Source organism: Triturus cristatus, chromosome 12, assembly GCF_964204655.1.
Source record: "Triturus cristatus chromosome 12, aTriCri1.1, whole genome shotgun sequence".
In the NCBI taxonomy this organism is placed as follows: Eukaryota; Metazoa; Chordata; class Amphibia; order Caudata; family Salamandridae; genus Triturus; species Triturus cristatus.
In genome coordinates this window covers 535,348,389-535,370,037 of record NC_140595.1, presented here as the reverse complement: position 1 = coordinate 535,370,037, position 21,649 = coordinate 535,348,389, and the positions used below count along the sequence as shown (strand labels likewise).

At 46.3% G+C, this 21,649-nt stretch overlaps 1 protein-coding gene across 1 annotated transcript in view; it reads left to right on the top strand.

Annotated features, from left to right (window-relative positions):
- Positions 1–12,924, top strand: part of TRADD (TNFRSF1A associated via death domain) — a 138,847-nt gene extending 125,923 nt beyond the window's left edge. Inside the window, exon 6 of the mRNA XM_085638244.1 lies at positions 11,874–12,924. Coding sequence (XP_085494370.1) covers positions 11,874–12,184 — 311 coding nt within the window. The 3' untranslated portion in view covers positions 12,185–12,924. The remainder of the gene's footprint in view (positions 1–11,873) is intronic.
- Positions 12,925–21,649: the final 8,725 nt, after the last annotated feature.

Genomic DNA, 21,649 nt, shown 5'->3' with positions numbered 1-21,649 from the left:
AAAGTTATGTTTCTACCTTATTTCCTTCAATTACGCCAACTCAAGTTTGGCGGTGCCACTGCCACAGTTTACTCGACGGGAAGGCACAATGTGATTGGCCTGGCGGTAATCTTGGCTGGACTCCCTCCGACAGCCTCTTTTGCCTATGACACCGTTGATGCAGAAGGAAATTTCAGGCGGAGACGGCAGCATTCGGACAGACTATTGTCCATAGACGTGCCAACTTCTAAATAGAGCAGGCGGACTGCCAAGTAGGTGGGCAGTGAAACAGTCAGAACAGTGATGGTGGTACCAGACCTGCCAATATCTAAATCAGGCCCTAAGTTGTATCATGGTAGCAAGAAACTAAAATGTTAACAAGAATTTATTAGAGCCCTCATTTCGTTCTAAGATGCACTGTTCGATGCCTTGATTTCTCAATTTCAGGTAGAACTATCCAAAAACATATATATCATTTCAAAGCAAAACTTTTCATGTATAAAGGAGTATCTCAGTAAATTTGACCTTGGTGTAAATATTCCATCCACCAGAGACCAGAATATGACATCAAATTAATTCCTTTTATATATATTAATATTAAGAATATTTTAAACGCTCAAACATTCCAACTACAATTGTTCATATTTAGATCATCTGGGTAGAAGAGAATCTGATTTTTCCAGTAATATTTAGGTACTCTAAAAGATTACACGCACTGACCTAGCCCTGGAACAAACATTTCCTAAACTTGCAGAAAACCACTCTTTAACCCAACTCCCCACAATGTAGATTATGCTGAGTGAAGGAGTCACTTATTTTACAGTTTGTTGTAGTGGCCTGAAGAAGGAGGGCACTGACCACTGGGGCTTATCTTGGGGGCAGGATTGAAATCTGATGCCACTTACCCTTCATACGCTTCCTTTGTTCTGATGGGTCAGGGAGTGGTCTCTTAAGAGGTAGTAAGAGGTAGTAGCCGAATATAAAAAAAATGTGTTGGTCCGTAAACAACTGTGTTGAACGGCCCCTTGAAATCTAAAAGCATTTCCCTTATGGTATAAGCTTTACACTGTTCAATTTTTCACTGCCCACTGTTTGACTCCTCACTGATCACCAGCCGCGATACGTGCAGGTAACGGCGGTGGGGCCGTGTAAAGGGGTTTTTCGAGGGACGATGCAGAGGGAAAATTGATGATTTATTTAATTTTCCCTCTGCATCGTTCCTTGAAATCCCCCCTTAATCAGCCCCACCGCTGTTACCTGCACGGACCATGGCTGCTGATCACTATCTCTTCTTGTGGGATATTTCAAACTCATAATATATTCATCTGACTGTTGGAAAATTCAGGATATAGCTATATTAAATCATTCAAAATATTGAAGTGATGCAGCAAGTGTCGCATTATATTCACTCTGTTCATATTTTGCTGCCTTACTACCACTGTTTTCACAAAATGTGTGCCATATACACAAAAATTGATATTGAAGATTCTAAAATGGTGGTTTGAGATAACTACGGTGGCATGAAGAACTGTAAAAAATAAGTAACATAACACATGTACAGGCCTCCTATTTTACATATACCATCTGGTTTACTATACTAAGAAAGAAATGGGGTGACAGAGCATTTTCACCGGCGGCAAGTAGACTATGGACCTCCTTTCCACAGTGCCTTAGGCACATTCCTCAATTGATGCCCTTCAGGAAGGTACTCAAGACCTGGCTATACTCCCTATAGATTCTACCTTCATCTATAAGCATAGCAGGATTTCCCCATACAGTTGTTTACAGCACCTTGATGCCTTTGGGTAAGTGTTGTGCTTTACAAATTTCAAATCAAATTTCAAACTATTGTTTGGTGTGCTTTGAAAAATGTCCAGCACTACGTGAGTATTAAGGTAAATATACAACTATTGTGCGTGAATACTGTCGGAGATGAGATGGTACCACAATGGTCTCACCCAAAAATAAAATAGCTTTATAAATAAGATCATTCAATTATGTTATAATATAATTAGTGAGGTTTTATTCTCATTATGCAATTGATTACCAAAAGTGAAAAATTTACACTCTAAGTAATTGAAGCAGAAAGTCAATCTTGGTACAAAGAATGCATGTTATAGCCCAAGAAAGGTTGATAATTACTTGAGATTTGGGCATTCAAGGCTGTGGTCAGCCAACCTTGGTGGTGGATTGTTCAAATGCTGAACCCTTCAGGACAATGCATTATTGGAAATAACAATTATTAAATAAATACCTTTTTCTCCAAGCACTAAAAATATACTTTGAAACTGCAATAATCAGTAGAACAATTTATATCCTCCTGATCTTGTACACATTTAATACGGGTTTCTAAACAATACCTCCAATGAGAGCCTTGGAGTGGCCAAAATATTTTTATTGACTCCACAACTGACCAATCTAACTGAAGATTGTTGCCAAACGTAAATAATTTGTTTCTCTCTACCTGTGCTTCGTGGTGTACCAGGATGGGTTCGGAAACTTTCCAATAGCTCTCTCCTTGCCAGCAAGTGGCATCTTGATTCCAGCTTGGATGTGGACTTGACATCATGATATGACATAGTCATGCAACGTGCCTTTTTTCCAAGCCCTTAGCGGCAGAGACAACGCAGACAAGATTGACAAAAGGTTCAGTGTATTAAAAATAACTTGGGACCTTATTAAAAGTTGCGTAATCACTCCATAGAAGGGGAAGTGGACAGGATCTGCCCATAGATGGAGTGTCCACCAGAAAGATAGTTAGCAAGGGAAAGTAACTTGTTCTTCTGGTGGATACTTATACTTACAGATATCTCAACTCTTTAATCGGTAAGCAAGCAGTACCCTGAAGATGGTGAGTCTGTGGAGATGGTCTTACCAAAAGGTAATATAACACAGATCTCCCAAAGTGGCATCCCAATAGGCTTTGGAGTTGATGCAATAAAACTGGTGTAGGTGTGGACTGAACCCCACCAGATTACCATTTCATAAGCAATCCTGGACAGTGCTGGAAAAGTGTTCTTCGTTCTGCTGGAATGGCTTCTGATGTCTTCAGAGGGTTCTTTCTTGGCAAGAACTTAGCTTAAAGAGTGAGCACATCATGTACTTGATCACCAAGTTAAGGTACCACTGAGGCATTACAAAGGGAAAATGGGTAAATATGGGTCTACACCTTTAGTAAATGCATGTTAGACACAGCGGTTTCCGACTGGCTGGAACGCATCAAAGCCATTCAGAATCCCCCATCCTAGATAAGATGAGTATGATACACGTGTCCGATAACCTGTGCTCACCCTTGGGTAGCTTGGCACTGAGAAGTCAGGCTTATCCTCAGGGCCCAAGTTTAAAGGATTGGCACAACACCACCCTCGCCACACTCTACGCACGCCACAAAAAGACTCCACACCGATGTATAAAACACTGGTCTTTGTATTACACACACATTGAAATCAAAACGAAATACACATTGTATATACAGTTTACAGTTATATTCAGTTGTCGAACTTTCCCACTAGCAGCCGAATGGCATGAACATATATGCCCTAATCCGAGGTTATCATCCAACACGACATTCCCCAACAGTTGCAATGGTCAAACAATCACAGGTCTTTGACTGTGCCTCATGACCCAGTCCCTCAGTCACTCAACTACACCAGCCAACAATACACGTTGCCCCTGCTGGCACTACGTTGATAAGATTGTCAGAACCACCTAAAACGGAAAGAAACAGTTACTTAGTTTCATCTATATGGATTAGACCTCCAGGCGTCCAGCGGCACCTGCATGAGTGTGGGATTGCTACCCCCGTAGACAAAAGGTTGTGACCCAGGAAGCTGGCACGCTTCCAAGCCACAAGGCACAACGAAACCCCTCAGGCACTGTCATAATGTTCTCCACAACAAAGTACTTTGTGGCGTGGTTCCAGGGAGAGGGAGCCAGTGATCTTCGACAAAGGCTGCAATGTCACTCACTGTTGTCCTCCTAATCTGAAGTCTCAGCTCAGGTCCCCCAACATCCCTTGGACACCACACGCTCCGAAGTGTAAGCTAAGCTAGCACAGGTCCTCTGTTTGCAAGCATGGGACCCTCGGACTCTGCAAGCTTCTTCCGCACTCCTCAAACTCCTTGCGTCCCATCATCTCAGGTGAGCTGCTGATCTTTATGAGCACCCACCTCTGCACAGTGTGATGACCGTGTACGTCAAGATGGTCCTTTGTCCCAACTGACAATCACTTGCACCAGTTTCCGCTGCATCCTGCGCTGTCTTTACGATCTTGTGGAAACGGGGTGATCCTTTGTGTCCCTGGGATCTTGTGGACAGGAGGCCAGTCAACCGGTCCTTGGAGAGTGCTTAGGGACCCAGGCCACGACAGTTGGCACTTAACTGCAGGCCAGCAACTTCGAGGCAAAATCCACCAAGTGATAATCTCCTCCCTGGAACACAACAAGCTCCAGGCCGTCACAAGTCTGTGGATACTCTAGTTGCAGTCCCTCCTGCACCAATGATTATTCTTGTCGATGTCCCAGCATCAAACCAGTGTAGTATGGTTCCAAATCCAAAAGCATCTCTCACTTCATAGGCCAAAGCCCCAGTAGCTATACACACAATGGGCTTTGAAGATGCGATCAGTTCAAAAGGCAACCTTTGAAATGCACAGACCCTCTCTAAATGTTGTCCTGCCATCCTCCCCCGGGAGGTTTGATCACTACCTTGTGTGGTGCCACTACCCTGCCAATTGGAATCAAAGTCCCAATTCCACCCCGACGTAACCATCCCAGAAAGGCCCCTCAAAGTCAGAAGACTGCAGTTTCCCTTCAGCCCCTATCAGGAATGCACAGCTGTACCTGTCCCCCCAGCACCCAGATGTGAATTGGAGACAGGCCGACAGGCACACAGAGCCACGAGCATCCAAATGCCCACTTTCCCAAAGTGACATTTCCACATACGTACTGTCGGATCCACATGCACTCCTGGAGAGGATTCGCCATTACAAACTCATCGATATCAAACTATACTGCTACTATTCTGCATGGAGGAAATGCTGCTCAATAGCCTTTCCGTACATTCTCTCATGCTAATCCAATGCGACAAGCAGGCCCCGTCGTACCGAACACACCTTCCAGTGCCATTCACGACACTTGCATGTAATGCATACGCGCACATGCCCTACCTCTTCCCAACACCGAACCCTGTCCTCAGGTAAAACTTTGATGCAGCAAGAGGCATGCAGAACCTTGTTACGTAGCTCTTTCAATCCCAAGCCGAGTAGCAGTAACCTGCACACACAGGCCCCACCAGGGCAAACCTTTGGCACGATCGATGAGCTACCTCCGTGGCTGGCACAACCAGCGCTGCAGGCCCACGGAGGAGCATTCGAGGTACATGTCGTGGGTATATGTCTTACCCCTAGAGAAGGGACTTTCAGCTAACTCAAATCAGCCAATCATGTAAACACCAATCACCAGTATGTAACTGACAATCTCAGCGATTTGGCACTAAATGCCGGTATTAAACCCACTCAAATTAGTAAGACTTGGAACTAGATCAGCAGAAAACTGGAAAGGAGAAAAGTAAAAAAAGAGGGAAAGCCCCCTAGAAAGGGCCATTTCCAACAATGCATAATGCTGAATTGGTAAAGAAAGAAAAGCTGAAATGGCTGGCAAATAGCTCTTAAGAGGACTCGCAGCAGAGCCGTGCTGGACTAAGAAAAGGACAAAACATAACAGATTAAGATGTTACTTACCTTTGGTCATGCGCTTTCAGGTGAATTATCTATCTAACCGCAGAATTTTCACTTTTAGACCATCCCAGTGCCAGACTAGATCCGTAACCTTTTACACAGCAGTGCTCCTTTGCACCTGTGGGTGGTGCAGTGTGGCTGTATGTTGACTTTGTTCTGTCGACGTGACAACTGGTGCTACTCCCGCTAGCTGGAAACCAATGTGGGATCACACTGCTTCACCTCCCAGCGGGTTGCCCCTGAGCATTGTGGTCAATGCAGTTCAACAAGCGTGTGTGCTTTCAGGATTGTCTCGAGTAATTACAAAGTTGTACTGGCCATCTCTATACACGTGTTTCTGGATCATTATCCGTCATCAGTAGAGATTAGGCATCAAATATTTGGGGTTGCTGAGCAGGCTGCCAAAGTATTCTCAGGTCACAGTACCTCTCACTAATAATGAGTACACACAGATACAGTACTGGGATAGTAGAACTGGCCCAGGGCACTTGCGCCCGCCCCCTTTTATTTTCAGGGTCACATGTCCTGTGATGCCTGTGCTGGATGGGTGTGGGGTGGGGTGTAAGCCAGCCCTCGGTGAGTGGCTGGTGCATTTTTTTTGTTTTTGTTTTTTTGTTACATATTTATATAGCGCGAACTCGTCCCGAAGGTATTGGAGCGCTGTACATGAGCACCGTATTTACATTACATATTCAGGCACGGGGAGATTAAGTGATTTGCCCAGAATCACAGGATGTGGACGCGACCTAGGCTCGAACCCTGGTTTCCTGCACCAGAGGCGGCAGCGCAGCCGACAGACCACATCCAACATTACAACAACTAGACCAGTGATCAGCAGATCATCACCGAGGAGACCTTGGAGCAGACGTGCAGCTCAGGAAACGACAAACCGGTACCATCAGCCTTTCTGAAAAATATAGTGAAACAGCCGCGCGTACTTCCGGTTGGGCTGCAGGCCGCTGTCATTCATACAGCTCATCCCTTAATTGACTGTGCTCATCGCCGACAGGTGGATCTTACTTTAACTAAAATTCCCTGTCCATGCGTTTTTTTTCATTTCACATCGCACGTTCTGCAGCGATTTACAAGTTTAAATAATTACATTTGACTAAATTAAACCAAGCTCGTAATTTATAAAGTAATGTCAGAAATTGTAATGAAATCAATCGGTTTAATTGGTGCCCGACTGCCACCTAGTGGTTCATTGCGTTCTGTAAATTCATTGCGCAGATAAAAATACGTAAATTAGTAATGTAGGAGAGAATGTGAAACTGAAATTAGCGCTAGATAGTATGCCTTGCACGAGGGGACATGTGATTGGAAGTGATCATCCACCCGGAAGAAGCCCGCCCCCCCCCCCCCCCCCCCCCCAAAAAAAAGATTTTTAAATAAGGTCCCATGTAAACGAGCACTAGCTGGAGTTCGATAGTATTTTAATTATGGATGCTGCAAGGCCTCCACAATAGAATCTGCAATTCCACCTGCACCCGTCCACACCACCTACCAAGGGCAGCCGTAGGAAGTCTGATCAGCTGGCCCACGTCCTATCGAAACTCATTTACATTTCTCGGTTAGTGGCCTTCCGTTTCTGGGGCTTTAAAGACGTTTCAAGTTATTTGTAGAGCTTCGACTTGCTCAAAAGGATGTTATTTGTAATACTATTCTTTTTCTAAGGACTTCGTTGCTTGGGTTTGCATGCGACAAAAGCCTCACTCTTAAATGTCACACATTTGGTTGTCGAATGCCACTCAGAAGTACACTGAAACCTTGAAAGCAGGGCACAAGTCGAGGTACACGCACGTACACCGCGTGCACCCACTCTTTTAACAGGGTGGACGCCAAGCCCCCCCCCCTTCCAATAAGCTGGGTCACACAAAATTATGCTGAACTGGTCCCAGTGTCATTTTTTCAGACACCGAACACGTTCAGCAGCGCCTGCACTTTGTCTGCTTACGATTCCCAGCAGCAACGTGCAGGCAGTGAGGGGGCTTTTTTCACCTCCAGCTGGGCCGAAGTTAAGGGGCCACCAGGCCTCCCTTTAAGTGAATATCCCGACTGGAGGCAGCCTGGAACCTCACACTTAAATGTAAATGCCATGCAGGGGAAACAGGCACGCAACTTATCTCTTCACAGGTACTTAAAAGAGGCATGCTTTTGCCTTCGTTCAGTCCCTGTATAGAAGAGATGCATGCACTGTAAGAATATCAGGTGTGTTGGCCTGTCTAAGTATTTACATAAATAACAATTTCAATAGCACTATATTATTTCTTTTATAGTGCTATGCAATCCTATGCAGGGTGTCAGAGCTCTTTACATAACACACATTATACATTGACAATAAATCTTGTATATGTGTAAATCAATGCACAAGATGTACATGAGACAGTGAGGGTTACAAGGTGTAGGAGTCACATGTCCTTCATACCTCACTGTCGTCTTATAGAAGGATTACAATTTATGAACTGCGGGTAACAAAAGCATCTCTGTGTTAAAAGCATTAACCCACTTTACTATTTACATAAATTACAAATCTGTCATCTGTGTGTTAGATGATGTGCTTTGCAGGAGACACATTTACCTTCTCTACTACTTTGATTCAAACCTGGGACTTCACAAAACACAGATTTCTCCAGCAAGTGCATTAACCACCAGAGTTATCTCACCATTATTAGTATTCCCTGAGATTTACTGGGCACCTTCACAGCAGATGCCTTAACCCAATCAAATATTTTAAAATGTAGACTTTGCAACCAATTAAGTACAACAGATCTACTATCAAGCTTCTACTTGTTGGCAATTTCTTTGTGGCAGGGTTTAAAAAAATAAATGTATTAGTTGAGGCCCAGATTTTGTGTCGGGATTGCACCACTTTTTTGGAAAAACGCCAAATCTTATTTGTTCAATCTCATAATGCACTTAAATGTACTCATTATATACCTGATAAACATATATCTGCGGTCTTAATATCTGATGTCACTTCTTGTGTTATGTTATGTTATATCGGCTTATATAGCGCACGGCTGCCCCAGCAAAGGGGCGTCCCGGCGCTGAAAGCAGAAAACTGCACAGCTAGTGGCCAGAAGGCAACTACAGCGGAGGGAAGAGTAATGTTTTGACAGCTTTACGAAAAGGCAGATAGGTCTTTATACTGCGGATGGAAGAGGGGAGCGCGTTCTAGAGTTTCGAGGCCTACACACGGAAGGAACGCCCTCCAGCACGGACCCTCCTCACCCTAGGGACAGCCACAAGATTCTGTCCCATAGAACGAAGTATGCGGGAGGGGAATAAAAGGTGTGCAAATTGGCCAGGATGCCAGGAGAAGAAAAGTTCAGGATTTTGAACGTAATGCAGAGGGCCTTGAATTCTATGCGCTTGGCCACAGGCAGCCAATGGAGGCGACGGATGGCATTAGAAGTGGTACACCTCCTAGGCAGACCAAAGAGAGCTCGGGCTGCCGCATTCTGAACCCTTTGTAGTCTGACAATTTCGGTCTGGTTGGCCCCCAAATACAGGGAACTGGCATAGTCTAGTTTTGACATAATCAAAGCCTGGACAATAACCTGCCTGATTGGGGGATCAAAGAAGCCCAACAGAGGTTTGAGCCCCCGCAGTAGCCCATAACAAGTCCCAGCCACCTTCTTGGTTTGGGTGCGGAAGCTGAGGGCGTTGTCACTCCAAACCTCCAGGTTTTTTACTACCAGTTTAGAAGCAGGCACCAGCCCCAGCGAGGCAGGCCACCAGAGCTCACTCCACAGCCCTGAGTCTCTCCCTACCAGCAGTATCTCAGACTTGCTGGTGTTGAGCTGGAGACAGTTGGCAGTCATCCACCCTGCGACAGCCTCAAGATCGCTCTGGAATTTACACGTGTCCCGAGTGATGTCGTCGGTGAGTGTGACTACCAACTGAGTATCGTCTGCATACAATACTACCGTAAGCCCTCTGTTCTCTGCTACCGTCGCCAGTGGTTGAACATATAGGTTAAAGAGGGTAGGGCTCAAAGCTAAGCCCTGTGGTACCCCCTGCTTGGTGGCATAGACTCTGGAGGCAAAGGGAGGGGCGGCTTCCTGGAAGGACCTCTTAGCAAGAAAAGAGGCAAACCACTCCAGGGCGGAACCCACTATGCCCACCTCCTCCAGACGCCTCAGCAGAATCTGGTGGGAGACCGTGTTGAACGCGGCACTGAGGTCGAGCAAAATCAGTGCCGAGGTACGACCCTCATCTAGGGCCCAGCAAGAAGAGCAGATATAGTACTGTGTCCAGGACGAAAACCATTCTGAGAGGGGTCCAGTATGTTGTTTTTCTCCAGGTAATCCGTCAAGATGGTATTGACGTGGGCCTCGGAGATCTTATGATGTTACATGCAATGTCGTGCATCGCTACATCATTCGCTTTGATGGCACGCATCATGATTTCACTATACTGCCTAACTTGGTTAGTCCCCCTACTTCTTTTTTTTTAGGACTTGTGCCCTGCTTAAAAGTGTCACACATATGCAGTCTGAAAATATGACAGCTATGTACACACGATGATTTTGGATTTCTGTTAAGGTCTCAACAGATGAAAAATGCATCGAAGAACTTCTTCCAGCAGCTTGGATTAATTCACCAAACCTTTCTTCATCAGAACCTCATACGATGGTTCCCAGCAGTCTTGCTGTGCCATGCTAATAGGCTGCTGTCTGGTTGTACTTGCTTGAGGGGCAGGAAGAATATGGGATTAGCACTGAGCGCTATTAAGTGACTCACAGTTAAACAGAGCATGCAGGTATATAAACTGTTGGTGTTGCTCAGACTTCTGTGAAACTAATTTAATTTAACTCAAAACACTGCAGGTTCCTTAGAAACAAGATTATCTTTTTTTCAGAATGTATGCTGCATCATCCATCACTGACACAAGGCGCTTAAATTGGAAATTACACAGACGGGTTCCATTTTATGCAACAACGTTAGTGCTTTAAGCTAATGCCATTCGCAAACTCGAGGTTCCTTTCCGTGTGGTCTAGTTCCAGAAACCTTGACACGTTCCTATTAGAAAAGGAGTGCCGCCACAGGCAGTCCTTTGCATCATTTCCTCTTTTCCTATACTTTCCGGGTGTGGCTATAAAACATTTTATGAAAAGGTCTGTCAACGTGGCTACTGCACCACCTCCTTTAACTTTTGTCAAATGCTGAACGAACAAGTCTACTCAGTGAGGAAATAGCACCTCATAATAAGGTACAAACAACCAAGCTCATGAATATTGTTAATATGGGTGGTGCTACTAAGTACTGTTCTCTGGGGGATGGACCTTAATTGGAAAGGATGAAGCCTTACAGCTAGAGCGGTCGACCTCAGAGCTGGGGAACCGGCTTCGAGTCCCGGCAACGACGATCAACATCCTGTGATTCTGGACAAATCACTTAATCTCCCCGTGCCTAACAAAAACGAATGTGTTCTTCTGTAACGAAACTGGTGTTCGTGTAAAACGCTCTGATACCCGATGTCTCGGGTCTAGTTCACGCTATATAAAACTCAAAAACAAGAAAGCAGGCGTTTGGAAATTACAATGCATGTTGGCCACCATTGGCAGAGATGAAAAGGTCATCAGAAACTGCTGTGCCTTGTCACCTCTACTGCCACAAGGAGTTAGAAAGTGGTCCAAATGGGGCATTTTCTGTATTTGGTTACCACCTTTTAGAGCCGGCGATAAATAATATTGCTTTCTGAGCAGTTAAGCTGCCACCCATCCTAAATACTTTGCAATCAATCAGGATTTATAAAGCGGGGATAATCACTTAATAGGCTATCCAGGCCCTCAAAGCATCATATATTCACATTGTCGATACCCCAACATTTGTTTACATCATGGTTTGAATTTCTGTGTAACTTGCGGTTTATTTATAGCATGCTAGGGTCCCCCTTACACAGTTACTAAGCTCCAAATAAGCATTTGAAAATGCACTTGTTGTGTAATGCACTTTTCCTCTTGTTCTACTGTAACTAAAATTCAAATGTTCTCTTTTTTTACTGGATGTGTTTTTTGTCAGTGTCTTGCATGTGTTCTCTTAAGAGCACTGTGCTCTCAGCCTTTGTTTAGTCTTCGCTCTCAAGCTTTGGTGCTGCAGTTACACAATGACAGTCAGGACTGTTCTTTCTAATGCTCTGTCCTTTCTTGTAGTCGACAGACCACTCACCTCAGAAGATCATCAGAAATTTTCAAAGCTGGTGGGGAAGAAGTGGAAACAGGTGGGACGGTCTTTGCAAAAAACCTGCCGCGCCCTCCGAGATCCTGTCATAGAAAACCTGTCATATGAACACGAGAAAGAAGGGTTGTATGAGCAGGCATACCAGATGATTCTCAAGTTTATCCAGTCCGAAGGCAAGAAAGCCACGTTGCAAAGACTTGTTTCAGCCCTGCAGGATACTGGCCTCACGAGCTTAGCAGAAGAACTATTGGGAATTCATCAAAACGAGGATGGTTCATCGTAAGACAGTGATGGGCAACATTCTGCTTTTCTGGTCTTGGAGAATAACTGTTCTGACTATTCTGGAGAAGACTTTCTTTCTTAACGTAGTTTGATGATGTTGTTGATGGAACTGGCGACTTCAGTGATTTTAAATCGCGCAGTACCCAAAGTCACTACTGTCGTCCAGCGTAAATGCAGTTTGAATTTTGTTACAGGGAAATCCAACACCACCAGCAATTCCTTCTGTTAAATTAAAGGGGTTGTATTTGAGATGCTGTTGTATAGTTCAGCTAGTATACACCTTTTGCCATAACAATTCTGGACAAATATATATTTGCACTATCTCCTGAAGCTCACATTTGATCCATCTGTTTTTTGGCTCATACCCTTTCCTTAAAGATTCAGCATTTAAAATATTGCAAACATAAACATGTGTTTTTATGGGACCACAACCAGACTTAATGAAGAGAACTGCAGTGAGAAAATATTTTACACATTTGAGCCAGTTGCAGAAAAGAAGAGACTAGCATAGCCGAACGCATACTTGTAATAATCAGCTTTTTATGGTTTCATTTGATCATGAACAATTATAAATAATAACCCAAAAAGTATTATTTATAAAAGGGCACATACCAGGTAGTCCACAGCTGGCAAATGTGTATTTTTAAACTCACTATGAAAAAGTTGCATTGGTATTGACCTGTTCAATATGCATCACTTTATGTTTGGCACTTGTTGAATTTATAAAATGCGGTCAGTGTACTATTGTGATATGCAGATTCACCGTGTAAAAGATTTGACCATGCTCACAAGTTATTCTTTTAGTTACTTTGTGGCTTACTTAGAGGAGATATCTCATTTGAAACCAGATGGGTCTTTAAGAGGGCAAAATATGCGTGTTGTAGGATCTGTGAAACCTCCAGTGAGTATAACCAGCACCATGGAATCAACAATTCTTCTTTCCAAAATTAGAAAAAGTCATACATACTATTTCTGATGGATGCTTCTGACCACAGGTTCCTCACTGTGTGAATATTCCCAGGCATGAGGATGGATCCAGAAACTTCAAAGCAGTACTTTCTTGCAAAGGAAGATGTCACCTCCAAGACAACAGAGTTCAAACCCTGCAGGAACAGATACAAACAGAAGTTGTGACAGACCCTCACAAGGTATTCCTGTTGTGCCTGCGGTCGGAACACTACTCCAGGACCTATGACAGCTTCACCCATATGAATCTGAAGGCCATCTGGGACCATAATGAGAAGCTTTATGTCACCAAACATTGGAAGACTATACGCCGTGACCGGTCAAAGTTGAAAGGAATGTCCAGGCCCGTTACTGCTTCCAAAGTTGCTCCAGTGGCAGGTCTTTGTCGCTGCTGAAGTCTTCATGTGAGTCCCAAAAGAAGCTTAAGAAATCTAATCAGAAATGGGGCTCTTCCTGTCCGCCACTCTCAAACTCATGCAACGGTTTCAATCTGCTTCCGATCTTGCTCCCAATCTCCATGTGAACCGATTCCGAGCCTAGTTCTGGTGCATCCCAAATTTCAATGTCCATAGGCAATGATGCAGCAAGTGGAGGCCTTTAGGAAGGCCATGCTGCATATTTTCGGTGCTTTACAGGTTTCTGCTGGTGTGCCTTCGGTCCCCAGAGATTCATAGGGGCCTCCAGTCAGACTTTCTCCGGCAGGTCTGCCCATGGTGCTGTCTGTGCTACTTGAACCCAGGTTTAGCACCAGCTCTAAGGCCGATTTTAGTTCCGGCGCCATCCACTGCACCAGTTCCTTTTGCATTGATGCCAGGACAGACACCGTAGGAGGATTTGCAACCCATTGTGCTCTCCGACTCAGCGACTCCATCCTGACATCGACTGTGGCCGCATCCTGATCCCACTGAAGGGCAATCAGCCAGCAGCACCTCAGATTCAGATACTTTGCCCTTACTACACGGTAGAACTCAGACTTTATGCAGTCTGTGCGGCACTGATTCAAACAATGACAGTTTCGATGAAGGGAAGGATTTTTGTCACCCAATATGATGTGACCAGCTGTTATGAGTAACTCCAGGATGCCAATGACCAGGATACCTCCCTCAGACACTGGCTTTGTTCCTCCTCCCTGCCCGTCCACCAAAGAAGGTGCCTTGTATGCTATCATTTTGCGGAGAGAGGCAGACACACTGGACCTACAACTTCCTATTATGGAGGTGGACACACATTTTCTTACAAAGGTTGGCACTTCAGCCTGGGCAAGCACCTACAGAACTTGGGCAAAAATATGTTTGGGACCACCATTCAAAAGGCAGGTTGCTCTGCATCATAGACCAGCACCAAGTGACACTGATATCCTTATGCAACATCCCATATCAGAGAGCTTGGGGATAAAGGCATCCACCAGTAAGGTAAATCTCAATGTCTTCCCCACCACCTCACTTGATCGTGAGAGTAAACAAATAGAGACCTTTGACAAGTGCATATTCTCTTCTTTGAGCATTACTCTGCGGTCTGTAAATGCCAGCTGTCCTTCGGGCTGTTACTTCCATTCCCTAAGAGACCCGGTGGCCCAAGTTCTACCAGCAGGTCCAAATGACCTTTGTGTATTTCTGATCCAGGCTATCCAGAAAGTACATGATGCAGTAAAATTTCTGATCCACTCGGGCTTGTTCATGACAGACTGCTTCGGTCAGGCGATAGGCACACGTGTAGCACTTCAGTGCCATGTCTGGATGAGGTCTACAGGCTTTTCTTGGAATGTCCAGGCATCCCTAATGGACATGCCATTCAATGGCTCTTGCCTTTTTTGACAAGAAAGCCGACTCTGCCCTGGAACTTTATAAGGAAAGCAGGACCCTAGCATCTTCCTTGGCCTGTCAGCCCCCTCTAGACAGTTCCCTCAACAATTCCGAGGCTACGGTAGGGGGTTTCCAATATCACCAACATCAGACTCCGTCACCAGCCCAACAGGTTTTTCAGCCCTATTGTGCCCGAGGCCTCTGCTAACAAAGACAATGCCCAGAACATCCGGGACAACATGTAGCGCAGTTCTTCACTCCTCCAGCTGCCGAAGCTGCAAAATATGTTCACTGTGTCCTTTGTGGCACATTTCCTCCGAGGATGGCAAGTCATCATGTCAGAAGAGTGGGACATCTAAATTGTCCATCTGGATTACACCCTCCCATTTCTTTCTTCCCCCGTTGCAACATCCACCGCCATCAGGATGGCTGACTGAGGACTACATGTCAGTCTTGCAGCAGGAAGTTCAGGGCCTTTTGGCTAAAGGGGCCATAGAGAGGGTGCTCGCCTCAAAAGTAGAAACTGGGTGTTGCTCTTGCTACATTTTTTGTAACAATGAAGGAAGGAGAACTTTGTACTAGTTTCATCATCATCATCAAGCTTTATTTCGACATTCAGTGTCATAAAAGCAATAAAAAAACATTTTATAAGAGACATACAAGATAAACTTATCATACAGCAACTCGCTAAAAATGATATATACAAGCAGTCCATCCAGGTACGCTGGTGCACCCTTAATGTACGGGGTTCAGCTGATTAAAAGTTAATACACATCATATCAGTAAAAACATGCAATTAATGCAATAAAATGCAATAAAAATAGAGGGGGAGAGGACAACATGAAAATTCATCTTGGATAGGATCAGGTAACAAGTTGCCCCCCCCCCCCCCCCCGCAGATCTACTAATAATGGTGTCCCTACCCTCCTTGGGAAAGGAGCGCATAGGATTTAAAATAGAAGGAAAAAAGTGCATGTGCATAGCGTATGGTTTTAGAATTAAAAAGATCAGCCGAGGAGCCCTACAGTGATTGCGTGTCAGCGTGTTTCGGCAGTCAGCTTTAGTATTCCTGTCCGTAGCCTCTGTCTGGTGAGCCATGCGTGACTTAGAAACTTTGCCACACAACACGCAAAAAGCGGCCTGGGATCAGACCGAAGGATGCACAGGGCAACCCGATAGTCCTGTGTGCCCAGTTGCTGACACAGTGGCTTTAGCCACTTGGCCCTCAGCATTTTAAGCCGCGCAAGCAAACAGAACTAGGGCAACACTTTCTCACGGGGCCCTGCAACAAGGGCAGGCCTTTCATGTTTGATTGTGTGAGTGCCATTTCGCAGTAGTCTCACAGACTGGGAGTGTACTGAACCTGAAGTGGATATAAAGCGTCCTGTTCCATTGGGCCTGAATAATATCTAAAAAGGGCTCTAGGTATCTATTCTGCTTATGGAGATAAAGTTCTGCTGTTAATCTACCTAGATTCGGTTTGCAGGTTTCTTGGTGCTCCACCTATTCCCAGTAAAGATGTTTTAACTTTTCTTTAGTGGGTGGTTCTTGCCTGTCCCAGTGCGCTTGGAGCCCCAAAACAGACAGCATTTTCCTAACATTGGAGATCCAGCCTATTTTACAACCAGCGTCTATTCGTATCACCTCAGAAAGAGCTTCAGCATAGGGGAGGAGCTCTGGGGTTCGCCTGATGCGAGCCCAAAAGAAGAGCGGGCGGATCCTTGCTATGTCGCCAATCGATCGCCTGCCCATGTCAAGCATTAGGGGGGTGAGGGGGACATATTGGGGCAACGTCACAAGGTCCCTGAGAAACGTGTGCTCAGATCTACAGAGATCATGAGCCTTGTCAAATCCCCATAACTCTGCATCGTACAATGCTGTGCTAACCGCTTTGGCATCATAAACCTGGAGGGCTGGGGCTACCGGTCTGCTGTGTGAGAGGCGATGTTCCCTCCCAAGTGCTCCAGCTACTAGTTTATGTCCCATCAATATCTTTGCTAGGTGGGGCTTCCAAGACAGTTTGTCGGAGAACACCAAGATAGTCGAAGGTGCCAACCCTTTCCAGAGGTATCCCACCTAGTGAAGGGTTGCTTTTGTAGGACTTTTTGAAGGCCATAAAGTTGGTTTTTAAGGTGTTAATAACCAACCCCCGGTCATTGCAAAATAGATGGAACCTGTTGAGTAGACACTGCAAACCAGCTGGGGTCTTGGACAGCAGCAAGGTGTTGTCGGCGAACAAGAGGGTCAGTACCTTGTCACCCCCCAGGGTTGGTGCATCTGCTGGATCTTCTTGCAGAAAGCTGACCACCCCGTTCATGTAGAGAGAGAGTAGGATGGGAGCCAAGTCGCAACCCTGTCGCACTTCCCTGTTGACTGGGATGCACTCTGGCAATTGTCCCTGCGCCCCCCATCTTACCTGGGCATAATTTCCTTCATGTAGCCGGACCAGCAGGTTGAGAATAATTGGGGGGATGCCCATATATTTAAGTGACAGCCACAATTTGCTCCTGGGGACCAGGTAAAAGGCAGTCTTTAGGTCATTAAATGCCAGGTAAAGACTGTCCTTACTGATCACCACTACTTTCCAGTAGATAAGTAACAAATGAAACACCTCGTCATTTGTTCCTGTCCTTGGCCTAAAGCCGGCCTGATACTGTGAAAGGATGGCAACATCGTCTGCCCATAGCTGAATTCTCTGCAGGAGGTCTCTGCCAAAGACCTTTTGCAGAGCATCGATCAAGCTAATGGGCCTGTAGTTTGAGAGGGTCATCTCTGCCGCCTTTTTTATAAATCGGGACCACCTCTGCGCCCTTCGAGGACCCCCGCTGGTTATGGCACTTGCCAAAAGAAGAATGTAACGTGCCTAATTTGGTGTGTCTGCAAGAAATAAATCGCCTGGCAAGCCGTCTGGTCCTGCTGCTTTAGAAGGCACTACTCTGCCTATTGCTGCCTCTATCTCGGCCAGGTCGAAAAGCTCGCCATCGCTGTAGGCCCTAAGGAATCGTCGAGCTCCACAGAGGGCATGGCCTCAGGTGTTGAGTAAAGGCTCTGAAAATGATGGTACCAGTCCTGGCCTGTAATGTAATTAGGGGCGGGCATACACCTGATTTACTGCCCCAAGTAACTAGAGTCCAGAATATCTTGTCATCCTGAGACGAGCTTGCTTCCTTGAGTTGCTGCCATCAGAATTCCTCCCAAGCTATCTTTGCCTTATGCAAGGCAACTCTGTAGGACTTCCTGGCAGCTTTAATCATGGGGCAGTTCTTGTCTTTGATCGCTGCGGCTAGGAGTAGTTGTTTGCGTCTGCAGTTTTTAGTGTACCACAAGTGGGGCCCTTTTGCTGGCATACTGGGCTTGATGCCCGAGTTAGGACCAAGCAGTATGCATTAAGTCTATCAATGGGGTGAGAGTGAGCTGCAGGTACACCGGCCATGTCACTTGGGCTCAGGCAGCAGCCTGGAGCTCAAGTCTGCCTACAGCCAGGTCATGTCGTATACCTGCTATCTTAGATTCTTGGAGGGCTACCTTTCGCCATTTTAAAGATATTTTACAATTCGAAGGGGTAATCTCTCTGGTGATCGTTGGGGTGGGGTGGTCGCTGGATGGAGGGGGGCTTCCCACAAAGGTTTCATAGTTAGGCAGAGGGGATTGTGATCACTTTCTGTGGTGGTGCCCATGATCATGTCGATCAAGTCACCCCAGAGCCGCACGTCAAGGAAAATGCGGACTGGGCAGCTAGCTCCATTGTACGTGTTTGCACCCTGCCTATCTGATGGCGTTCTGCTATTGGCTGCCCTCAAACCGAACTCTGCAGTGAGGGCATTAAGTTGGAGCGCCAACTGCATCCATCTTTTAACTGGTGGAAGATTTAATGGGGGGACAGCCCATTTAGTGTCATCGTCCTCAATTCCTAATAGGTCAGCCTTATCCAGTGGCTCAAAAGTATAGTTAAAATCTTCTGCTTCCACTGTTCTAACGTGGGACGAGCAGATAGCTAAGCTGTTTTCCAGTGCTGCAATGATGGGTGAGGGTCTACCCCCTTTGGTCCCCCTCGCGTAAACATTCAACATATTGATAGTGACTCCCCCTGGGTCCCCTATTGCGCACCGGCAGAATATCAGGGTTGGAATTAGTGAGACAGGTGGTCCGACAGCCCAGGGCTATGCTCACTGAGACAATCAGTCCTCCTGACGGGCACCATCTTCCTATGGTTGTTACTGGTAAGCATAAGCAAACAAAGCCTGGTTTATGTTGGGAGTCCAGGCTCCAGGTATCCTGGAAAATACAGATGTCGAAACCCTCAATTAGATCATTCCAAGGGGGGGGGGTTGACAGTTTACTGCTTGACCCAGCCACATTCCACGATATTATCCTCAACTGTTGGTGATTTGCAAGACCGTATACATGATTACGAGTAGGAATGCAGTAGCTGGGTAGGACCTGTACAGGGGGTGGGGTTTTAAACATACTGAAAGAACTTCTCCCACTTCCTCACGGATGCTAGTGGAGGGGCGGCTTGTTCCTACTTCCCCCGGGAGCTGGCTTCCTTTGGTTGGGGTGTGGGTTGCGAGGCTAGGGTACTGGTAGGGCTAGTCATGCTAGTAGTGCGATTAGAGGGGGTGGTGTGTAAACCAGGATGCTGCAGGACTTTGCTCTGTAGTAAATCGCTGGCCTCTAGTGAGGAGCCAACCGATAGACGAGTAAGTAAGTGGAGGGCAGGTTGCCTACCCGGGTTGCAAATTGGAAAGTGCTTAAACTGAATAGAGGAGGCTTCAGGGGGACAGGTTCAAAACTCTAAGGCAATGAGGTTATCTGCCAGGTCAGCCCTTTTAAGGGTGAGCTTGATGCAGTCAAATGGCTGACCAGAAAAGTACCTCTCTGGGCGCTAATGATGTTGTCTTCAAATTATTGAGTGACAGCCCTGACGTGGTGGATCCAGTGGATCACTTTAAGAGAATTTACACCCTCGAAGCCCTTCTCTTTATCGTATATTTTCGTGACATTTATTGGGTGTGTGGTGGCTGAATGGATCAGCTGGCTGCAGGAGGGCGGTTGTTGGCCCTGGGGCAAAAAAGGCAATATAGCATTACTAGGAAGTTCCTGCGTAGCTACTATATTATAAAGAATATTTTGGGGGTTGTTAGAATTATTATTTCGGTTGATAATAGATTTGAGTGAAACGTGGTTAAGGGCTGGGGTAGGAGAGGGGGACTGAGTGGGGCCATGAGAGATGGTGTCCCTGCCATGAGTGGCTGCCTCATGTGATGTGCAATAATTATGAAGGGGCTGCGGGTGAGTTTCTGATGTGGGGATGCAGTCCTGCTGGCGGGCGGACCGTTCTACAATAATGATTTAATAAGGATGGTGAGGCCTTTAATCATAAATCTCAAGAACCCTATTTCTGCTCTTAGTTTATCTTTAAGTTGGTGGGTACCCTGGGATTCTATGGCAGATGCTGATGTAATCGATGTGAGGGCTGCAAGAGGAAACGGGGGTAAGGGTTCCTTAGGATCATTGGACAGGTCCAGTAAAGGTGTGAACCTGTTTGAGCAAAGGATAGTGTGTTCTGGCTCCAAGATGTTACTACTAGAGGTGTTGTGGGTGCTGGTGGGGGGTAATCAAGTCCTCGCAAGAGCTAGTGGTGCCTCCTGATTTAGTGAGAGGGCCCCTTTGAGGGACGTTTTCTGGAACATTGTTGGGATGGCAGATGGGCGGCTTGGGCCATAGATATGGGGAGGGGATATGTCTGGGGTAATGCGTGTCGCAGCAACAGGTTCCTCCACAAGGATGCCCTCACTCGCTAATGAGGGTATCAATGCCGTCAATAACACAGTTGCTACCTGGGTGTTTCAGCGTCTTCCAACCTTTTTCCCCTTCCTGGCTAGGCCACTACCCCTGCCATTACCCTCCATGGATTTCCTTTTCCCCATCCCACAGGGCCTCAGACAAAACAGAAGTCAGCAAACAACACAAGTATCAAAGGCTCAAGACCATTTCAATGGGACGACAACCCTGAACTTACAACAAATGTCTTAGCAGGCAGGAAGGCAACTTTAGCAGACCGTCTCAATTCACTTGCGGTCATTAAGGTCCAGATCAGTTCCTGTGCGGGGCCGACAAGTGGGTGTTAAAAAATGGGAGATTAGCACAGTACCTTGTCCTGCGGCGTGGTCCGGGGGCCAGATGAAAAGAGGATGGCCTTGCCTCTTCCTGGCAATGACGGGCCTCAGGGAGCTTTATGCGCCTCCGGACACGTAGAGGGATGTTGGCGGTGCAGGGGGAGCCAGGGAATTTGAGTCCCTGCCTCGGCTCTACCCCCGGTGATCAACAGCGCTTCCCGCGCAGCGGGAAGCCTCAGGGAACTTTAAGTGCCTCCGAGCGCAAAGAGGGATGTTGGCGGTGCTGAGGGAGCATGGGTATTGAAGTCCCTGCCTCGGCTCTACCCCCGGTGAACAACAGCGCTTCCTGCACAGCGGGAAGCCTCAGGGAGCTTTATGCGCCTCCGGGCGCGAAGAGGGATGTCAGCGGTGCAGGGGGAGCCTGGGAATCGAAGTCCCTGCCTCGGCTCTACCCCAGGTGATCAACAGCGCTTCCCCTTCCCATTTTAGATCTTTGCCCTCTCAGTGCCAATGCTTACACCAGCCTAGATCCTGTATGCCCTACACCCTGGAAATTAAATGGTAGCATTGGACCTGCAG